The 20,464-nt window shown below is 47.0% G+C and overlaps 2 protein-coding genes across 2 annotated transcripts; one reads left to right on the top strand and one right to left on the bottom strand.

The window, feature by feature from the left end:
* Positions 1 to 3,339: 3,339 nt before the first annotated feature.
* ap5m1 (adaptor related protein complex 5 subunit mu 1) lies at positions 3,340 to 6,912 on the bottom strand. Its single transcript, XM_080012848.1, has 8 exons — positions 6,750 to 6,912; positions 5,713 to 6,373; positions 5,390 to 5,617; positions 5,146 to 5,285; positions 4,954 to 5,039; positions 4,703 to 4,815; positions 3,781 to 3,877; positions 3,340 to 3,687 (listed from the first exon to the last, which is right to left on the bottom strand). The coding sequence occupies exons 1-8, from the start codon at positions 6,815 to 6,817 to the stop codon at positions 3,605 to 3,607; spliced, it is 1,476 nt and encodes a 491-aa protein (XP_079868974.1). The 5' UTR covers positions 6,818 to 6,912; the 3' UTR covers positions 3,340 to 3,604.
* A 157-nt stretch (positions 6,913 to 7,069) lies between these two features.
* Positions 7,070 to 17,954, top strand: exoc5 (exocyst complex component 5). The gene is made up of 18 exons (XM_080011808.1): positions 7,070 to 7,240; positions 7,748 to 7,842; positions 9,720 to 9,867; positions 9,969 to 10,163; positions 11,651 to 11,715; positions 11,913 to 11,941; positions 12,056 to 12,165; positions 12,336 to 12,380; positions 12,553 to 12,693; positions 12,881 to 12,963; positions 13,072 to 13,281; positions 13,613 to 13,760; positions 14,212 to 14,320; positions 14,443 to 14,563; positions 14,665 to 14,751; positions 14,863 to 14,971; positions 15,072 to 15,287; positions 16,677 to 17,954. Exons 1-18 carry the CDS (start codon positions 7,214 to 7,216, stop codon positions 16,863 to 16,865), a joined length of 2,127 nt encoding a protein of 708 aa, XP_079867934.1. The 5' UTR covers positions 7,070 to 7,213; the 3' UTR covers positions 16,866 to 17,954.
* Positions 17,955 to 20,464: the final 2,510 nt, after the last annotated feature.

Raw genomic sequence — 20,464 nt, 5'->3', positions numbered from 1 at the left:
GCCCCGAATCCGCCCCCGAGTCCCACAGCCGTGTACACTCCACGCCCCAAGAAAACCATGCCCTGCAGCCACAAAAAAAACACCAGCCCCCAAAGAAGCCGGAAGCCTGCGGAGCAACACCCACGCACGGCCCTGAGGAGTATAAACCAGTCCCAGAGAGGGCGAGGAGACCCTGCACCCATGAAGCGCACACATACAACCCACCCCCCACGTGCAGGCGTAAGACGCAGCCACAGACACAGAACACAGGTCGCGAAGCCAGGTCCGTCGCTGACAGACCGACACCCCGACCAAACCGCCCGCCCCAAGTGGGAGCAAGGCCAACAGCCGCCTCGCGCACCCCGACCCACACCCAGGATGGCGAGCAGCCTCCAAGTGGCCCTGGAAAGCACCTGCCGGCCTTCTCCGCAGCCCCGCCGGGTCACTGCAGGCCAGAAACCACCTGGCAACAGCTGCCAGGACCCCGACCCAGCAGGCAGGAGGTCCACCCGGTCAGCCCCCGACCAACCACACCCCCACACCAATCCACCAGCGCCCCTCCACCCCAGAAACCCCAACGCTCAATGTGTGCTGTTGGCAATTGCGGTTAAAATTGGGGGCGTGGGGGTCCGAATCGTGCAAGCATGTCAAAATGAATGTCTGAACTAAATGTCGAAATGAATGTTCTAATTTAAAGTGTCTTGACAAATTCAGAAAGAAAGAAAATACATTTAATATTGATATCATGAAAATCCATAACATATCTATGGCCTTTGATGGAATATTTGTACTAAATCTAAAACCAGTTCGGAATCTAAAATTGCAGCTTGGACACAATCCACTCTCCTCATAATAAACAATAGGAGAGGTAAAACACATAAGATTATAGTGGATGTGAGCCTGTGACAGGTAGGTAGAGAAAGTGGGTATAAAAGGTGTACATTGTTGGGAAAGAGGGATTTGGGACCCTGATCTGAAGTAAATACAGTAATCTGGATTAGAAAGGCTCTGAAATCTGAGGTAAGTTAAAAACAAAATTAATTAGCAAATCTCCATTTACCAGTAATGTATTTTTGTTACGACCATTGTCAAAATTATGTGCAACTTTTCCATACTAATTAGAAAAACCGAACTAGCCTCTGTGGAAATATGGTTTATAAACACTTCGAATGTGGAATTATAAAAATTTTAATAATTTGAGAGGAGGAGCTTATGATGCCATCTAGTGGTGACAGCAGTGCAGGAAGGTCAGGACAAAATCTACACAGTTGCCAAGTGCAAGTGACACATTTTCAAAAATAAAAAACGTAAAAAGAAAGTACCACAATAGAAGATGGACATCATCCAAAGTAGCTATAAAGCTTTTATACTTTGCGGGGCAGGAACAGATATACAGATATTTAAGTCAGCCTACACAAGATCATCATCATTTGGATAGATTTGGCTCTTGAAGATAGATCTGTCTGCAAAAAAATTGTTAATTACTAAATCCTTTCAAAGTGCTGTCATCGAGTCGGGCTCTGAGCAGACCTGAAGAGAATGAGAGAAGAATTGGAAATTTCCACCAAACACCTGAGGCCCCAGTGGCCAACAACGACCTCCTCAGGCAACAGTGTACATGATGTCCCCCATGAAATAGTTCCAGCCTGTAAAGGATCTATAAATGATATGTAAACATAGTCTAAACAGTGAGATAGGAAACAATTAGTTAAGAGTAAGAGTATCAGTCATCGCTCATTTTAAACAGTAATGAATAACTCCATCTCTACCACTGGGTGTCATGATTGGGCTGAATGACTTGTAAAACTTGCATTGCATTGAATCATGGATTAACCAAGCATATCCTGTATTAACTGTCAATATTGGTTGATTGCTCTAAATGAAATTGTTAGAAATATTTTTTGTTGACTAAAAAAAAATGTATAACAATATAATGACTATAATATTTACAGCCATATAAGTTAAGGTGTAATTTATATAGTTATACATGTATTGACGCGCTCCCTAATCTGGAGGTGCAGGAAACATGTTTCTACCGACGTATTAGTAAACTGAGCAGATGAATGAATGACTGAATTAAGTGTCACAAAGTTGGGCGTGAGGCGATGAATCCGAGAAGCACATTAAAACACACCCGGCTACTTAGTAAATCATTCAATCAACAAAGCAAAGTCTGTGGCCCCAGTAAGGGGCCAGTGACTGCAGACTTTCGGAGCCAGACTGACCACGGACCGGGACACTGAGGAGATTTAGAGGAGCCTGACTCTCAAAAAAAAAAAAAAAAAAAGTTCTCTTTTTCCAGTTCACTAGCCATATACACTAGGTCTTAAAGCCAAATCAATGTGGAGAGGGGGAGAACTGAGAGGTCCTGGTGTCTGCCTCCCCATACAACTACATAAAAGAAGGTGAAAGATGCCGTGTGAGCAATTGGTTCCAATTGATAGAGGATTGGTCATGGTCAGCTTTCTGAGTGGAAATCCACGTGAGAATGTGGCACTCGGACCAGCAAGGGGGCACAAGAGGCCAACAGCAGACAATGGGGCACTCAAAGGAGTCTGGCTGCAGTTGAGGAGCAGAGCGCAAGTGCATTTGATTTAACCCTTCATCAACCAGTCCTCAACAAAGATGGGAACTCAAATGCAGCGGGGCTTGCATTTGTAGAACCGAATCCAACTTTATGAACTTCCAACCAATTTGATGGGAAAATTTGCCCCAACTACAACGTTGCGAACAATAAAGAGCAGACACACTTATGCTGTAGATCAATTAAGGGTTGTTTCAGAACTGACAGAGCACCCAGGCTACCTCGAGAGGTTCCCCTACTACCACTGTATTTGGAAGTATTTTGCCAATTAGGCTGGTATGGCTCGGACAGGCTACTTTAATGTCTTTGAGGGCCTGGGGGTCAGTGCTCCGTCTGGCTGGAGAAGTCGTGTGTTTGAACAAGTCACTGAGTGAGTGGCGGGGAGGGGCCAAAAGCGTGGTTCGGGGTGGAGGGCTGCTGTTGGGGACATGGCCTCCTGCCAGTTATCGAGAGGAGCCCTTTGTAGCCAAGACAGCGGCGAGTCCGGCCTGGCCCTTCACAGCCGAGGCCCCTGTCCCCTCCAGGGCTGCAACAGCTGATGACAAGGCCCCAGCTGCTAATTATCCGGGTGATGGAGAGCCACTGAAGTGGGACTGTCAGAGCAGAGGGTGGCCCTTCTGTCTGGAAGCGTTGTGTTAAGGGATAAAAGAAGTTGACCTAAAGGGGCAGGTAGTCCCAAAATTTGTTTGTTGCTTTATAAATTGTGTTATGAGTTAACATATTCAAAAATATATGATCTATTACAATTATTTTGAAAGTTATACAATTTTCCCCGAGTGAAAACACATCCACTTCTTCGGTCCTTTTTAGGAGCAAAGGCAAAATTTGCATCTTACCACTGATATTAAACCATTGCACATCTACTATAACCCTGAGTGATAGTAGAGCCATTTCATACATTTCTCTATTAAAGTAGCCATCAATAAAATCAAATGTCTGTAATGTGTTCACATTTCCATCCCAGTTAAAAGGAATGCTTGAGGAACGACACTTCCAGTAGTGACGGTAGAAACTCCTCGAGCTGCATCGCGTACGTAGACCCTACAGCATCATGCGTCCAGAGGACACCGGAGCAGGACCCGTCGAGTTCCAAATGAAATAATCCTTGGATTGAAGTTCCCGGGCTGCGAAATCAAGGTTCATGTTAAAATCCACACAAATCTTGATTTATAGATATAAGCAACAATTGTCATTTCCAAAAGTGCCGTGCCACTTACACGTGACGATCCGAGGCTTGGTTGACGAATACACCTGCACTGAATGCTGGTCCACGTAGCACCCCGACAGTGTCAGGTCAGGCACTTTGAAATACATCTGGAGAGAGAGCACGAAGCAAGGTCACATTGAGATAACCGGCCTATGAAGAAGAGTAGGAAACCTGTCCGCAGGAAACCTATTACCACTGCTCTGACAGTCGCAATTAAATGCCGCATAATAATTGCATTCAGGGATTCGTTAACTGCCAGGAAATTGCACGCCAGGCACTACCTTCGGGAAATCAGACCTTGCAGAGTGAAACAAATAACGTTCCCATTAGCGTCAAAGCAGCTTCCTGTTATGAGCCAATCAGCTTTATTGATATAGTCTGTCAGAAGTTACGTCACACGCTTGACTGATCATCTAACCTCAATACTAATTTTTACTGGGCCAGCGTACCACACCCACGACAGGTACTTGAAATAATTCCCATACTACTAAGAGTTTAAAGCCATAATTGTGGTAAGGATTAGTCTAATTTATGACCTTGCCTGTCAGAATCATGGCATTTGAGTTGACGATGAATTGCCATCCAAATAATTATGTTTAACAAGTTCAATGTCTTTTTTGGTTCATTTTATGCCACTATCACAGTACAACCCTATGTATTTTAAAATACAACTTATAAAGAAGAATGGCTCTCTACATTTTTTTTTTTTTTTTTTTTTAATAGATAGTTTACTGTAAATAGTCCAGGGGTGAAAAGGACAACTGCAACACATCCAGCAGAGGCTCAAGGTCTTGCAAATGTCAGGTCACACAATGCAGCCACTGGTGTTGTCCACAAAGTTTTAATGTTTAATGGGACAAACAAAGTTGTTTGTTTGTTTGTCTATAACAAACATTGTACACCATTAATTATCAAGACACAAATGTACGTACTTTAATGTAGGCTGTGAGTTCTGTGCAGAGGGGATCTGTGGGACCTGGCTGCTGACCCGCAAAGCGGATGCTCCCTTCCATGGTGACCTCATGAGATTTTGGAAACTTTTGACCTATGGGGGAAGGGAGAGGGAGAGAGAGAGAGGGAGAGAGAGAGAGGATGGTTAAGTTAATGAGATTCGGTTTCAAATGCACAGTTGCAATCAAGACAAATCTCAACTTCTATGGACGCTGTACAGCACAATGCCTACCAAGGACCCAGACCAACAGGTTCTTCTCCTTGGAGACGTCCAGCTGACCGGAGCTCACCTTCACCTCCACAAAGCTGATCTGATCCCTGCACAGCCCAACAGAGAACAAACAGGGGTCTGGAGATTGACTTTTAAATGAAAGACAAAAATTGAATCGGGAGAGGTTTCAGCATTTACGGTTGCCACGGATACCTGTTAAAGAAGGGGAGATGTGCTTCGCAGTACTCAAAGCTGTTCTTCACACTTTCATGAAGTTTGAGGGTTACCGACACACGGAGCTGGTTCTCTTCTTCCTTCAGATGATAGGAACCCAGGATAGGTGGAACGGGGACCTGAATAAAGATTGGAATTCAAATTATAGTCATATTTAAATCACATTGTAGTCTTTTTTTTTTTTATAACGTGTGGGATTTAATATTGTTTTGTTTTTTTTTACCTGAGACGTATAGCTACAGAGCCTGAATGGCTCTAACGGAGGAGAGAAGGGGAACTTATAGGGGCCAGAGAAAGCTGAACCGTCATAGTCATCCACACTGCAAGCACTTAGAATACTGGAGTCCAATGATGTTACACATGGATGGACCAGGATATCTTGTAGGGGTGAACCATTCGGCGGCAGCATGAGAGTCACCATCACATTGGGGAGCACCCCTTCCACTTCACACTAATGACAGAATGAGGAAGAGCAGCATTAAGGAAAAGTAAACGGGAGAAGAGGCACTCGCCACATTTATTGTACCTTTACATGCTTGAACTCACTTTGCATGTTACAGTCCCATAGACATCCCATGGGTCTTGTCTGTCTGGGTTTCCATACTGCATGGAGCGCACCAGTTCCATAACCGCTACATTCACGACGGCCCGACCGCGGTGCTGCCCCGTTCTCCAGGCCGGCTGTTTCTGGGTCCCGGCAGGAGTGGGCACCGCTGACGCAGCAGGCATAGCCAGTTGGGGGACATCCAGGGGTGTGCCAAGTGGACAAACCTGCAGCAGGACTGTAGGCATCATTGTCAGGCGAGAGGCAACTCCCTCAGTGTCAGTCTTAGTGCCAGAGCCACAAAGAAAGGTCTGTAAGCCCTCCAGCAACGTTAGGCCTTGAGAGACCGATAGCAAGCTGGTCAAAGGCGGCCGTGGTTCGGGCGGAGCATCCACCAGAGGCAGGCAAGCTAGAATCAGTGGCCCCTGCGAGATGGCCAGCGCTGGCCACAGGATTCCCTTCGCAGGGCTGTCCACGTGCAGCTCCAGGGCTGGTGATCTCTGCTGGTGAAGACAGTCATCTCTTACAGTGATGTATGCTTTGTCGGGGTCCACCAGCCCTAGTTGGGTGAGCAGGAGTTGGAGCACAGCGTTGTCCTCTGGCACTGCCACATACAAGGAGCCGGCCAGGCTCTTTGCACGGTGCTCAACGGTCGGAAACCTCCTGCAGAAGAGCAGAGCAACACAACATGGAGGCTCATGCACAATCGGATAGACAAGATGAGCAGCACAATGGAAAATTCTAAGGAAAGACCATCCTTTTGTGGTCTTTCCTTAGAATTAGAACACACACCTGAATACCTACCAGCATTATTAGACATTTGGATCATCAGGACACAGTGTAGTGTCACGTGTAATCTGAAAGGCTTTAATGCTGTGTTAAAATCTAAATGTTTAATATGGATCTTGTGATTTAGTCTCGTGATTGAAAAGTAAAAAAAATCCTAGTGCCGTTTTCTACATAATCGCACTAATCGTGAACCATAAAGCGCCTACAAGCCTCGGCGTGCGTGCGTGCGTGCGTGTTGGTGGTTACAAACCTTGAAAAACGTACTGAAGCGTTTTCTCCCTTCTCGTGCGAAATAATCCATAATGCACGCAAACTCATTTGGTCGGCAACGCTGAAGGCTTCAGCTGTACCTTCCACCACCAAATAAGAACGTTGCCAAAAATGTATTCATTCGCTCGTTTGTATTTACGCCGTGATGGGTTAAGAGCCGACGCGCAGTAAAGGCAACGCCACTTCCTCATTTTCCAGTCACGTGACAATCGCGGGACTCACGTGACGCGCCACGTACGCCTGCGCGCTGGCGAGCAACCCCCCCCCCCCCCCACCCCTTGTTCCTCCCATACCGGAAGCTGCAGCCCCCGTTCTCTGGCTGTCAACAAAGGGCAAAACTGTCAAAGGCGCACACGTCCACCCGGGATCCACCCGGCAGCGTGGCCGACTACGAGTCCCTCGCTCTGAACCCCGCATCCCCGCGCCGCCGAGGCAGCTCCGATCATGGCGACGACGGCGCAGCTGTTCGAGGTGAGGTGACAAGCTAGCCAGGGGGCTAGCATTAGCCCCAGTCTTGTCCCGCTGTGCGACAGAGAGGGGGAAACACCTCCGCCGTGTAGCGGTTTTAGCCTTGGATTTAACGCGTTTTTTTAAAACGAAAAACAAACAAACAAACAACAAAAACAAAAACACTGTCACGACCAACGTCAACATTTGTCGACGGTTCCCAGTCACACCAGCCAGCCCTGTGTTGTTCTCATCGCACCTTCACTGTTGTCTCCCTGACTATATTATAGACAGGTTTGGACGTGTGGACTCGGATCATATTTAACAATAAAGACCTTTTCGAATCGGGGTCTATGAGGCGACATCTAAATGACACATGGACCCTATGGCCTGGTGCATATCCAATGGAGGCTCCTAGGTGTGAAAAGCGGTTGAGAATCGTTGATGTAGTGTGTGGGGGGAAAACCAGTCGAAATGTGTCTCTCTCAAAACAGATAAAACCTCCCGTCCCTTTGCGTTTCCCCCCCGCAGGAGCCGTTCGACGCAGACGAGTATATAGAGAGGCTGGCTTGGAGAACGCCCGGGGGTGGGTCCAAAGGAGGAGCCGAGGCTTTCGATCCCAAAAGGTACAGTGGTGGGCTTCTGTTGTTCTAACTTAAAAGGGACACTGGTTTTGCAAAAAAAAGTCCCCAAAGTTGTACATAGCTGTGAATGGTGTATGGGTGTGTCTGTTTAGTGAACCTGTGATTAACTTGCGTCCCATATGGCATTTTGCTTTCCTTAAGCCCCCTTCTGTCCACCGTTCATGATGGTGCTCATCACATGATCAGCAAGCCAGCAACCAACAACCCCTCTATAAATCATTTATGCAAGCTGCTCTTGTGTGATCTTCTGTACTAACAACACTTAAGTAGGGCTGGACGATGACTCTTTTGAGCGGTGTAATATTTTGTTGAAATTACATTTTTGCTGTTCGACCTAACAATAGTGAGAAGATGTAAAAATAAATTAGGTCTACATTTTCTTTGTCTTGATGAGAGACTTTGTGCGGTAGTATTCTTTATCGTACAGTTCAGTGCAATGAACCTCAGCTGAATATTCCATGAGGTTTTGAATATGAGTCAATATCATGATGTTTACTGAGGTCGACGAATTCCCTATAATTATTGTGATAAATTTTTATTTATTATTTTTATCACTGAGCCCTATGATAAAGGGTTTTGAGTAATCCAAAACAATGTGATTTTGGAACAAAACAATTAAACAAACAAGCAAACAAAATGCGCAGTTCTTTGAAACAGTCATGCACATCAATTGCCGTGTTTAGGTTGTGCAGGTTCAACTCGGGTCATCCATCAATGTGGTACTGTTGACCCGAAGCATGAAGACTAACAGCGTCCTGGAGCTGCATCGTTACGTGCGTTCCCTTTAGATGATAGTGAATCACTGAGATGTTAAAGAATAGAATCAAGCGATGTGACAAAGCCATGAGCCTGCCATCTTGTGCACAAGCCCATTCTTGCAACTCCCAACACGAATTGGCTTTTATTGATCAGTGTGTGTGCTTCTTGCCAACCCTAGGTGGGGTGAGAGAGCAAAGATACCTGCACTTCTGTTTTAGTGTCAGATTTTATCTTTTCTTTGAACATGTGTATTTTTAAATGTTAACTTTTTAATTTATTTCCAGCTGTCAGTTTGGCAAAAGTTCAGTCATTATAGAAGAAAATTGAACGATTCTTTAACTCAAAACTCCAAGCAGTGGAAGGCCTGTTTTGTCCTAGAGGGACATGGCTGCTTTTTTAAAATGGTATTTTCACAATATTGCTCTGGCTTTTGTTTGCATTCCTGGACCCACTTATTCCTGTAAAGCACAAATGCTGTATAGTCGCTGCAGTAAGAATCCTAACTATACCATGGATCCATCCAACCTTATCTACTTCCCCCCACAAAACTGTTGCTGCAACCTCCTTGGAAGCTCCCTTTAAACCTCAGTGAGGAATCGGGAGACAACGTATCTTTGGAGGCCACCATACTGTGTGAGTCACCAGCCCAGGGAATGGGTGTGTATTGGGAAGGGATGCAAGATGTCTTTTAAAGCTCTAGCCACTGCTGAGGGAATTAGTCAAGAGATTATATACTCATCATTTTGGGATGTTTCCTAGTCTGTGAAATGCTGGTGCTGACTTAGAACATTTGCTCTGCAGCCCTGATGGCACTTAAAATGCAGCTGACGAAGCTCCTAGTTTTTCAGAGCTTCTTAAGTCTGGGGACCCAGGAATTAAGAACCCAACACTATTCTGCAACTAATAACTCCATGTGTTAGGTCAGTGGGACAGATTTAACCCCGTATTTCCAAATTACTTTTTCTAGAAATCTTTTTTTTTTTTTTTTTTTTTTTTAAATATATATATATTTTTACGTGTTGTTTGTTACGCTTCCCCATGGCGGTTTTCAATCAAGGCAAAGTTTCGGGTCTTCAAGTATTTTCTCCTCTCTCCGATAGGCTACTGGAGGAGTTTGAGAACCACATCGAGGAGCTGAAGCAGCTGGACGAGAAGATCCAGCGTCGCGTGGAGAAGCTCGAGCATCAGTGTCATCGCGAGGCCAAGGAATTTGCGCACAAAGTACAACATTTGCAGAGGAGCAACCAGGTGAGCTGTGGGGGTTGAACACCACCCACCACCGCCCCCAGGAGAATGTTATGGCTTTAGGCTAGTATAAACAACAACCTCTCTGTTCTATATCCACTCAGGTGGCCTTTCAGCATTTCCAGGAGCTCGATGAGCACATCAGCTACGTGGCCACCAAGGTGTGTCATCTGGGCGACCAGCTGGAAGGGGTGAACACGCCCCGGCAGAGAGCCGTGGAGGCACAGCGCCTCATGACCTACTTCAACGAGTTCTTAGACGGCGAGCTACGCAGCGACGTCTTCAATAACCCAGACAAGGTTTATATGCCGTTAATGTGTATTCCACCCAATACTGTGGCGGCATGTACGATCAATGGCCACTAACAACCACACCCCCCCCTTCTCAATAATGCCGGAGGTGAGGTGCGAATGAGCAAGATTATGAGGTAAACCATGCACACTAATTTGGCAGGTTTATCCCTTTAGTTGAATCCCTCGGCTAATTTGGATTAATAAAGTGTCATATGCTTTCTCACAATAAAGCCACTGATTGATGAGCATGGGTGTCAACATGCTCATGTCAAGCATAATTGCTTTAATTTAAGGGTGTCTGAGGAAGTTGTTGTTGTTGTTGTTGTTGTTGTTGGTTCTCTGTTTGTTTTTTTTGGGGGGTTTTTTTTTGTCACATTCCAGCAGGAGGCTTGTGGGGTGATATGACAAATAACAAAGGTGTAAAATGACAAATTTTCAATTCTTTCTGGCTTTTGCTATCGGCCAAGTGGACGCTGGACACGTGACCTAGCTACTGACCCTCTCAAAGTTTGATCGTGCAGCCTAAGCAGCGGCAGGGGATAGATCGGGACGCCCCAGATTAGTTTCCCGTTCGTAGGAACATCATCAGCGGATGCGGCAGCGGGGAGTCTGAGGGGGGTCAATCCCAGAGACGCGAGCTGGAGATGGGACTAGGTTTGTGGAGGGGCTAGCCGGAATATCTGGCCAGATTCCTTTTCCTGAGCATACTTCCAGACGGAGGGGAAAGAGGAAAGCTGCAAGTGAATAGCTGAAGGGGGATGGCTCTGCTAATCCTTCTGAAAGGGAGGGCTGGGCCGCCAGCGTGGAGACAAGTGCTGCTAAACCCTGACTGCAGGGAGACGGCTACATTACTTACATGGGATTTAGCTAATCTTAGCTGGGGGACAGATACTTAGAAAACCTTCGCCGAGCAGAAAGGCTGGATCCTCCTCACGGGAGCAGGGTAATGATGTTAGCTGAGGCAGGCATCTGCGGGAACAGAGGAGTTGCGGACGGCGGGCCTTTCGTAGGTCTGGGGCTTTCTCAGCCGGCGTGTATGTCAGGGGAGGAGGGGCGGGGGGCTCTCGACAGGGCCCACTCTCTTTTTTTTTTTTTTTTTTTTTTTTTTTTTTTTTTCCTTTTTCTTTTTTTTTTTTTCCTTTCTTTTTTTGTTAGACAGATATCCCTGGCCGGACAGATTATTGAAGGCGATTTAGACTCCTGTGGGATTACAGCCCATTCAGAAAAGCCTTGCCAATAGAGTTGGATGTGCTGCTGCTGCTGCCGCCGCCCAGGTGAGCGGCACCTGCTTGTTATCAGCCCCGTGGCCACACGGGAAGGTGGAGGAGGCTGCTCCTAAGATGATGATTCCTCAAGTGGAGACGCTGCGGGCGGCACGCCTGCTCTCTGTGTTAATGTCCACCTCTTACCGTCCTCGCTCACTTTTTTTTTTTTTTTTTTTTTTTCTTTTTTCCGTCTTTCCACACCCTGCCCCCCCTCCTCTCCCTCCTCAGATTAAGGAGGCTGCTGATATTATTCAGAAGCTTCATCTTATTGCCCAGGAGCTACCATTTGACAGGTGAGTCAGGCGGTCCTGTGGGCAGCTTTAGAAGAACAAGGGAAAGGTGATGTAGAAGGGGCGTGCCCATTCCTCACAATGCATTCCTTATCATTACATTACATATCAGGACAAAGGGAAATTGTGCTTAAAATTTAACGTGAATAATCCGTCAAGGCTTCAAAAGGTGATTGCGTGTTGATGTTCTTCTCAAACAGATTTGCGGATGTCAAGGCAAAGATTGCAAGTGAGTTTATGACCTTGACACCGGGCCTTAGTCCACATTTAGTATTCCATATAAGAAAGCCTCCAAAGAGTTAGCAGCATAATAGAAAATAATGTTTTTTTTGTTTTTTTTCAGGTAAGTACCATGACCTAGAGCGACAGCTGATCCAGGAATTCACCGCTGCCCAGCGCAGGGGGGAGATTGGACGTATGCGGGAGGTGGCGGCGGTCCTGTTGCATTTCAAGGTGAAACATTGACACAGAGCCACTTCAGTCATTTAAAACTTTTGAAGTGACAGTATGAGTTGATTCTATCACCAAATTCTGACAGGAATTGCTGCCAGCTAGCTGTTTTTGGATGTTGTTTTGTATCAGAAAGTTGAATAGAAGTGTAACTCCTGCCTCTCTCTGAACAGGGATACGCACACTGCGTGGACGTCTACATCAAGCAGTGTCAGGAAGTAAGTGTGTGTGTGTGTGTGTGTGTGTGTGTGTGTGTGTGTGTGTGTGTGTGTGTGTGTGTGTGTGTGTGTGTCGCGTTTCACTCATTTCGCGGACAATCCGTTACTTAACTCCTCCTGGGCCGGCCGCGCCCTTCAACCGAAGGACTGAAGCCTAACTTCCTTTCCCCAGGGGGCCTACTTGAGGAACGATGTGTTCGAGGACACGGCGGTCCTGTGTCAGAGAGTCAACAAGCAGGTGGGGGAGGTCTTCAGCAGCCCAGAGGCTGTTATGGCCAAACTCATCCAGAGCATCTTTGAAAACAAATTGCAGGTACCTCACTGTGTTTAAAAATAAATAAATAAATACATTAAAAAAAAATAATAATAATAAGAAAATAATAATAATAATATATATATATATATATATAATTTTTTTATTTTGTTTTATTGATCCAATCTTATCCGAAACACCCCCTTATCTGCTGTTATCCCCAAACTCATCGTTTTAATATTTCTAGGCCCACGTGAGAGAGAAACTCGATGAGACCAAACACTCTGACGTGGAGCAGTATCTTAAGAACCTCTTTGACCTTTACACCAGGTAATTATCACGCGTTCTTTGCCTTTTTTATTTTCCCCCTAGGTTTCTCCCCCCGGAACACGGCCCTTATTTTATTCACTGCGTTTAACTGTGCGCGCCCTCCTCCAGGACTACCGCGCTGAACGCCAAGTTGACGGAGTTCAACCTGGGCTCGGACAAACACACGTTCCTGTCGAAGCTGAGCAAGAACATCTTCTCCTCCTACCTGGAGAGCTACATTGACATGGAGAGGGAGTACCTCCACAATCGCAGCACCACCATCCTGCAGCGCTACTACGACTCCAAGAACCACCAGAAGCGCCCGGTCGGCACCGGCAGGTCGGATTAAAAGTTCTCGGTTCCTCCCCAGTTTGACCATTACTGCCCGTTCTACAACAGCACTTACGGTTTTGGATCTGGTGTGAGGTGCTCGATGAGGTAGCCAGGAAGGTTTCTCTTTTTTAGCTGTAAGTTTCAGCAAGCTACTCGGGGCCCTTTTGAGAAGATGGTTCATGAACCCTCCGGCCAGCCCAAAAGATCTCGCTTCCAGAATGTGCTACCACTTGCATGCTGCATAAGGACACTGCATATTAAGCAGGTTTCCATGGAGGCTGGATTCCCCGCCCTTTATACTTTGCAACACTCTTTCCATTTCCTTCCCCCTATGCAGTATTCAGGAGCTGAAGGAGAGGATTAGACAGCGCACCAACCTGACCCTGGGCCCCAGCATCGACACCCACGGCGAGACCTTCCTCTCCCAAGAGGTGGTGGTCAACCTGCTGCAGGAGACCCGCCACGCCTTTGAGAGATGCCACAAGGTGAGGCTCCCTCGCGCGGCCTCGTATCACGGCTACGGTCTCGCGCGGTCTTTACAGGCGTATATTCAGAGGGCGGTTCAGTGGCACCCTCTAATCCTAAGCCCCTCGAAAAAACGTTTCCGAAAAGCCCTGCAGGGGAAGCGAGACGCCTTAAAGGGACATGTCCAGGCGGGTACCCCCCCCCCCCCCCTTCTGGGATGGCAAGCAAGAGGGCGAAGGGATCGGGCGTACTGTCGAGATGAGATAGAGAAACTGCCAGTCATCCAAAATAATGTACGAGTGTTCGAGTGACATTAATAATTAATGCTTATGTGTAATGCTAATTAATGCTTTCTATGCAAATATATTTCTTCAGGAAACGGGAGGCAGACACAGCAAGTAAAGTAGTTGCCTTAAGACAGAATTCAATCACAGCCCTTTGTTTTTCCCTCTCCTGATCTTGTTGTGACAGCTGTCGGACCCCTCCGACCTTCCCAAGAACGCCTTCTCCATCTTCTTGCTCCTGGTGGAGCATCTCTGCGTGGACCACATTGACTACGCGCTGGAGATCGGCCTCTCGGGTACGTCCCCTGCTCCTCTCATCCTGGAACGTTCTGCATCCTTATGTCGGGCGGAGGATTTTTTTCTTTTCTTTTCTTTTGTGTGTTCTATTCATTTACAAATATCCTTCTCTCTTTTGCAGCGATCCCCTCAGCGGACGCTAAGAATGCAAACCTGTACTTCCTGGATGTGGTCCTGCAAGCCAACACCATCTTCTACCTGTTTGACAAGCAGTTCAACGACCACCTCATGCCTCTCATAAGGTCAGTAAGGGACAGTGTTGGATTTATACAGTACAGTACGTCTCTTACGTATCATTTTGCTCCATAATGACCGCACGCTATTTGAAATATTATGCCTCCAGCTCCTCTCCAAAGTTGACGGAGTGCCTGCATAAGAAGAAAGAGGTGATTGAACAAATGGAAGTGAAACTCGACACGGGAATTGACAGGTCAGAAAGTGCAACCTCAATGTAAAACAGAACAACAGCGGCCGTTCACAATGTCTTCCGAGGCTGATTTTAAAAGTTGTTTCACCCCACCCATCCCCACCCCTCACCCAGAACACTGAGCTGCATGGTGGGCCAGATGAAGCACGTTCTGGCCACGGAGCAGAAGAAGACGGACTTCAGGCCCGAGGACGAAAACAACGTCATGATCCAGTACACCACAGTAAGATGCCGTGAAAGAGGCTGTGCGGCTTATATTTTCGGACTCAATTCTGATTCAGTTTTTTTTTTTTTCCCCTTCTTTCTTCCCTGTGTGCCAGCAGGCCTGCTCCAAGGTTTGCACCTACGTAAGTCGGCAGGTGGAGCGCGTGCGGAAGTCCATGGATGGGAAGAACGTGGACACGGTGCTGACGGAGCTGGGCGTGCGCTTCCACCGGCTCATCCACGAGCACCTGCAGCAGTACAGCTACAGCTCCATGGGAGGCATGCTGGCCATCTGCGACGTGGCCGAGTACCGACGCTGCGCCAAGGACTTCAGGGTAAGAGGGGGCGACGCCCTGGTGCGCGCTGGTGAAAGCTGCTTCTCACTGTCTAACAACTTTTTATTTATTTATTTTTATTTTTTGCCCCCAATAGATTCAAGCGAAAGCTCAGACCTCTTCAATTGATTTTTGTTGTGCTATCTAAATCCCGCCGTTCATGTCCGTAAGGGCATGGCTAAATGCAACGTGTTGATTTGGTTCTTGAGTAAGGCTGGGTAAGACTGAAATAACCCAATACCAAGTAGTATCGAAACTTCTCTCCAGTCGAAAGATGCCTACATTCGATCCTTTTTGTGCCCAGATCTAGAAAAAAAAAAATGACCAGTGTTTCCCATACATTGATTTATTTGTGTTTATTTTGTCTCTCCACCTCCCACACCACCTCCCACCTCCACTGTAAAATGACTGCTCTCACCACGGACCCCATGCAGAACCTCCCGCCCTCCTTCACGCACCTTTCACTGATCTCTCTCTCTCTCTCTCTCTCGCTCTCTCTCTCTCTCTCTCTCACGAAAGAAAAAAAGGATAACCGTGCATAAAGCATAACGTGCGTAACAGGGAAACTCTCTCAGTCACTCTCGTACCCCCCGGTCAGCTACCACCACAAATAGAATCTAATTTTGTGGGAAACACTGATGACTAATTGTATGGTTTTGCTCGCAGCCAATCACCACAAGTGTTCTTGAATTTAACGTGACGTGTGATTGGCTCACGACGGCAGCAGCAGCTACAACAGTCTGTTAAATGATAGGTTCACAATTTTTCAAGTCTCTCTTAAAACAACAGTCAGGCGTCCATATGAACAGTGAAATAGGTTTTCCTCACTGTAATCATTCTCCTGTACTGGCTATTTGTTAAAAATGACACTGCCCAAATACTTCATTATACAGCTTTGTACAGTTATTTTAGAAATAATTCAATAATTTGAACACCTTCAAAATGTATTTGTGTAAAAATCATTTGGATGGGGAGGAGTGGTGGCACTTAACGCAACAGGATGCTTCCATTCACATGATGGGTACAGTAGAAAGGGTTGAAATGATTGAATGAAGAATTCTGTTGGTATTGATCTCACTTTAAGGGTACTGGTGTCGTCATTTTTTTAAACAATAACCAGCCCAAATTGTGAGGGACATTTTCACTGAGCAACCGAGGCATGACTTTCAGGCATTCAATAGAAGAATGGTTTTCATGTTTAGAAGGGCACATGCAAGTCACATATAAGACCCTTAACTCTGCAGATGTAACTTACTCGTATTATTATTATTATTATTATTATTATTATTATTGCCTTGGATAAAAGTTTCTAATAATGAGACGACAAATCACTTGAGAGACTTGTGACGGTGAGCCGGTGACTGACGCTCTTGCTGGTCTGTCCGCCAGGTCCCTCTGGTGCTGCAGCTCTTCGACACGCTCCACGCCCTGTGCAACCTCCTGGTGGTCGCCCCCGACAACCTGAAGCAGGTGTGCTCCGGGGAGCAGCTGACCAACCTGGACCGCAACCTCCTGCACGCCTTCGTCCAGCTCCGGGTGGACTACCGCTCGACGCGCCTCGGCCGGCACTTCAGTTAGTGAGCGAGCCCCACAAAAAAAAAAAGAAAAAAGAAAACGCGCAACCCTCCGTCCGACCACGCCCCCACGCATCCCTCAAGCGTTCAGACCGCACACAAGTCCCTCTTTCAGATGACGTATCCGTGACAACAGAATGTGTGATGGAATATCCCAGGAGCTCCTTTGTCCGTGGCAAAGAGGAAGACGTACAGTATTTCGTTGTTAATCTGGAATATGTACATTTTTACCATAATGATTTTTTTTTTTTCTTTTTTGTCTTTTTGATATTTTGCCCCCGCATCTAAATAATTTCAAACGTACTTTGACTGACTTTTTTTTTTTGTTTGTTTTGTTTTTAGATACTAATTCCATTGATAACAAAACGGAGACATTATTTTTGTTTTGTTTTGATTGTGCCAAATATATATAAAAATAGATAGATTCTGTGGCGCCGATCATGTATGAGACACAAGACTGTGCTGCTGCCGTCATGGGAAGGTTTGAGCATCGACAGTAGCGCTGCGCGTCGGGAACAAACGCCGGAGGAGGGACACCTCGGCCGAGCACGAGACGGAGGCGCGTCTGGACCCCCCCCCCCCCACGAGAGACACATGACCGCCTCTCTGACCCTTCACCTCCGACCTCCGAGCAGGAGGTGAGGGGTCGTCGCGGAAAAGTTTGATCTGTGCCCTAAGTGGGGTCTGAGAACCTCCCCGGGAGGCGTGGGTGGTCCGACATGACGGCCTTGTTGGGTCAATGAGTTTGTGTCACTGTAATTGCACAGATCAACACCTGCCCGTCCAGCGGCGTGGCGCTCCCGCTCCTCTGGTCTCTGTTTTTTTTTTTTTTTTTTTTTTTTTTTTGACGGGATCAGCAGCGATTCTGGGTCACGGCACAGCGGAGCGCCGGCCTTTTGCTTATTAGGGAAACAATGTTAAGTGGACGTCTTCGCACAGGGCTTATTGGAGGTTCATTGTCACCGTTGTTCTACACCAAGCGGAGGGAGCAATTGTGTCCTTGACGCCTGGAGAAAAAAAAATTGTCTGCTATGCTATATCGCTGTTTACCTTAATAACTTTAAGTGACTCATTAAAAAGATGTTGCATTTTATCACCATTTCTCTCAACAATGTTTTTTTTAATTTATTATTTTTCTCTCTCAAAGCCTTTAAAGCTGCACAGTTTCCCCCCCGTTCAGTGTTACTCTCAAAGGAGGACAGCGGCTCCTTCTCTCCGGGAAAGTCACGGAGAACTCATGGGAATTGCCGCCACCAGAGTAAAGTTCTTTCTCAGACTTCAGGAAGCGAGCGGAGTCGGGGGGGATTAGATATCTGTGGCTTGATGAAATGTGTGCAGTAGTCATGGATTGGGGGGCGAGCCGGAGAGATAGAGGCGGCTCAGAGCTCAGTTCCAGCTCCGGCTGGTTAGTGTTGTGTAGAAGGTACACACGCTGCTGTGCAAAGTCAAACAACATAATTAATTAGGCTAATATTAATATTATCAATGCCACATAAATTCAATTCTCCCGGCCCTAATCACAACTGGATAGCTTGTAAAAATTATTTTGTTAGGCCCTGATGCAAACAGTCGGTCCATTCCAAACATTTGAGAACTATTTGTTTTTGCGGCGATTAATGTGTGTGGCGCGGGAAGAGGCCGGGGGAGCAGGGCCCGGACGGGGACGATAACTGCTGCGGAGGCAGAGGCAGGGGCCCGGCCGGGCCCCAGGGACTCCCGGCCCGGGCAGATGGAGGAGAGGGAGGGATGTGGCGTTCGGGGGGGGTGTTTGAGCAGGTGGAGGGGATTAGCAATACTGTCAACACTGGAGAGCTGGATAAGACTGTCCCCTCTTACGCGTCGGTTTGAGCAGCACTTGCATACGTGCGTCCAGACGCACGCGGTTAGACCCGGCGCGCGTGTACGAGCGCAGGTGTGCGGACAGGAGAGCGGGGAACGTAAGCTAGTTGTTGAGACCATCAGCTTCCCTCCAGTGGCGTCGCTTCTGGAGGCAGATGTGCGGACGTCCAATGAAGCAGCTCAGGTGGAAGAAAATGTTCCTAACTTTTAGGCTGACTTGCTCTCCAATGTGATTTGTCTTGAATAAGTTCTGTTTCAGGTCACAAAAGTGGGATTCATTTTTTATATATATAAATTCGCATTGAGGAAATACTTTCTATACCAGCCGTACTGAAGGTGGCGTCCAGGGATCCCCGGGGGTCCTTCAAGAGGTTCCTATCTCTGTGACTAGACAGACAGATATGGAGGTTTAGAATAAATCATAACCAACAATAAAAAAAATTCAGATTAGGGTCCCAGAGATTAAAGATTTTCAAATGGGGTATTAAATGCTTATAAAATTGAGGATCTTCGATATGAAAAAGGTTGAGAATCACTCTTATATACTGTAAGTGGTGTAATGTTGTGATAGACAATGTTAACTCTTGAGGTCACGATGAAGGTTATTCATCAAAATAGTTTCATAGTTGTCACCGCTAAAAATGGATCCTTGAGGGCGCGAGAGCACCTCGTGATCATCACATCAGAATCGGACGCCGAGGACATACTTTTAATTCCGCTTCCGACTCAATTAAACATCCCACAGACGGCCGTGGCGTCCTCTCCCGAGTCTAAAAGTACAGCAAATAATGCGTCTTGACCCTCTCAGCCGCTAAACCTTGAAGTCACTTCTCCGCACACTTTTCCCCTCTCTCGACCGGCCTTCCTCTGATCCACCAGATTACCGAGCCTCATTTCCTGTTTGTCCACTCACTACACACCCTGCTAGTCCTCCAACATCCCACAAATCCCTGCTTTCGGCACATCACTCCTCCGACTAGACCGTCCCTCCCTCTGCCTCCTGGAGCACTGACAATAAAGCATTACAGCAGTCAATCCATGTCAACAACAGCTTTGCTTAATTCCTGCTAAACACGTTTAAGCTAAATCTTCACCTAATGATGCATAATGATTAGCACTTCCTCTTCAGGCGGCCGGCGGGCTGCATCTATTTCAGGAGTTTTCACTCGCCATCGGAAATATGACTCAGGTAAAGCTGGGGCCCCACCTCCATTCAAACGCTCAAGGCTAAAATCCGTCCCGTGCAGACCAGAGAGAATGGCCATGGTTAACGCCTAATGAGGGTAAATGCCTTCACCGTGTATGATTTTTCAAAATGTTTGGTGATTTATTCAACTATTTATCAGCAAATTGAATCATAATCTAACACTGTAGTTTAAATGGAGAAGACGGCGGGGAGATCCGACCGGGTTGTGAAGGGGTAGACAGGCACATAACATCCACAGGAAGCACCCGTGGCCTCTTTCGCCGAGCTATTCTCTGGGTTTTCACTCTACGGGAAAGGCTTTGTGGGAGTTAAGGGTTGGGACCGCCGCCAGGCCGACTGATGCGATGCAGATGTTGCCCCGGCCTTGACCTCCTGCCCATACGACGCCTGGGCCAAAATGGCACAGGTGCCGCGCCACCTTCGGTCTTGGGCAGCCGGGACCAGCGCTGAGCAGGATGCGAACACTGCCAACTCCCCTTCTCCTTCACTCGCTTCTCCCGACGCGAAGGTCTGGTCTGCCGGGGCTAAACGCAGCCCTCCCCGCGTTCCCTATAATC

This window comes from Zeus faber (genome assembly GCF_960531495.2).
Source record: "Zeus faber genome assembly, chromosome: 13".
NCBI lineage: Eukaryota > Metazoa > Chordata > Actinopteri > Zeiformes > Zeidae > Zeus > Zeus faber.
This window is presented reverse-complemented; position numbering and strand designations above follow the sequence as displayed.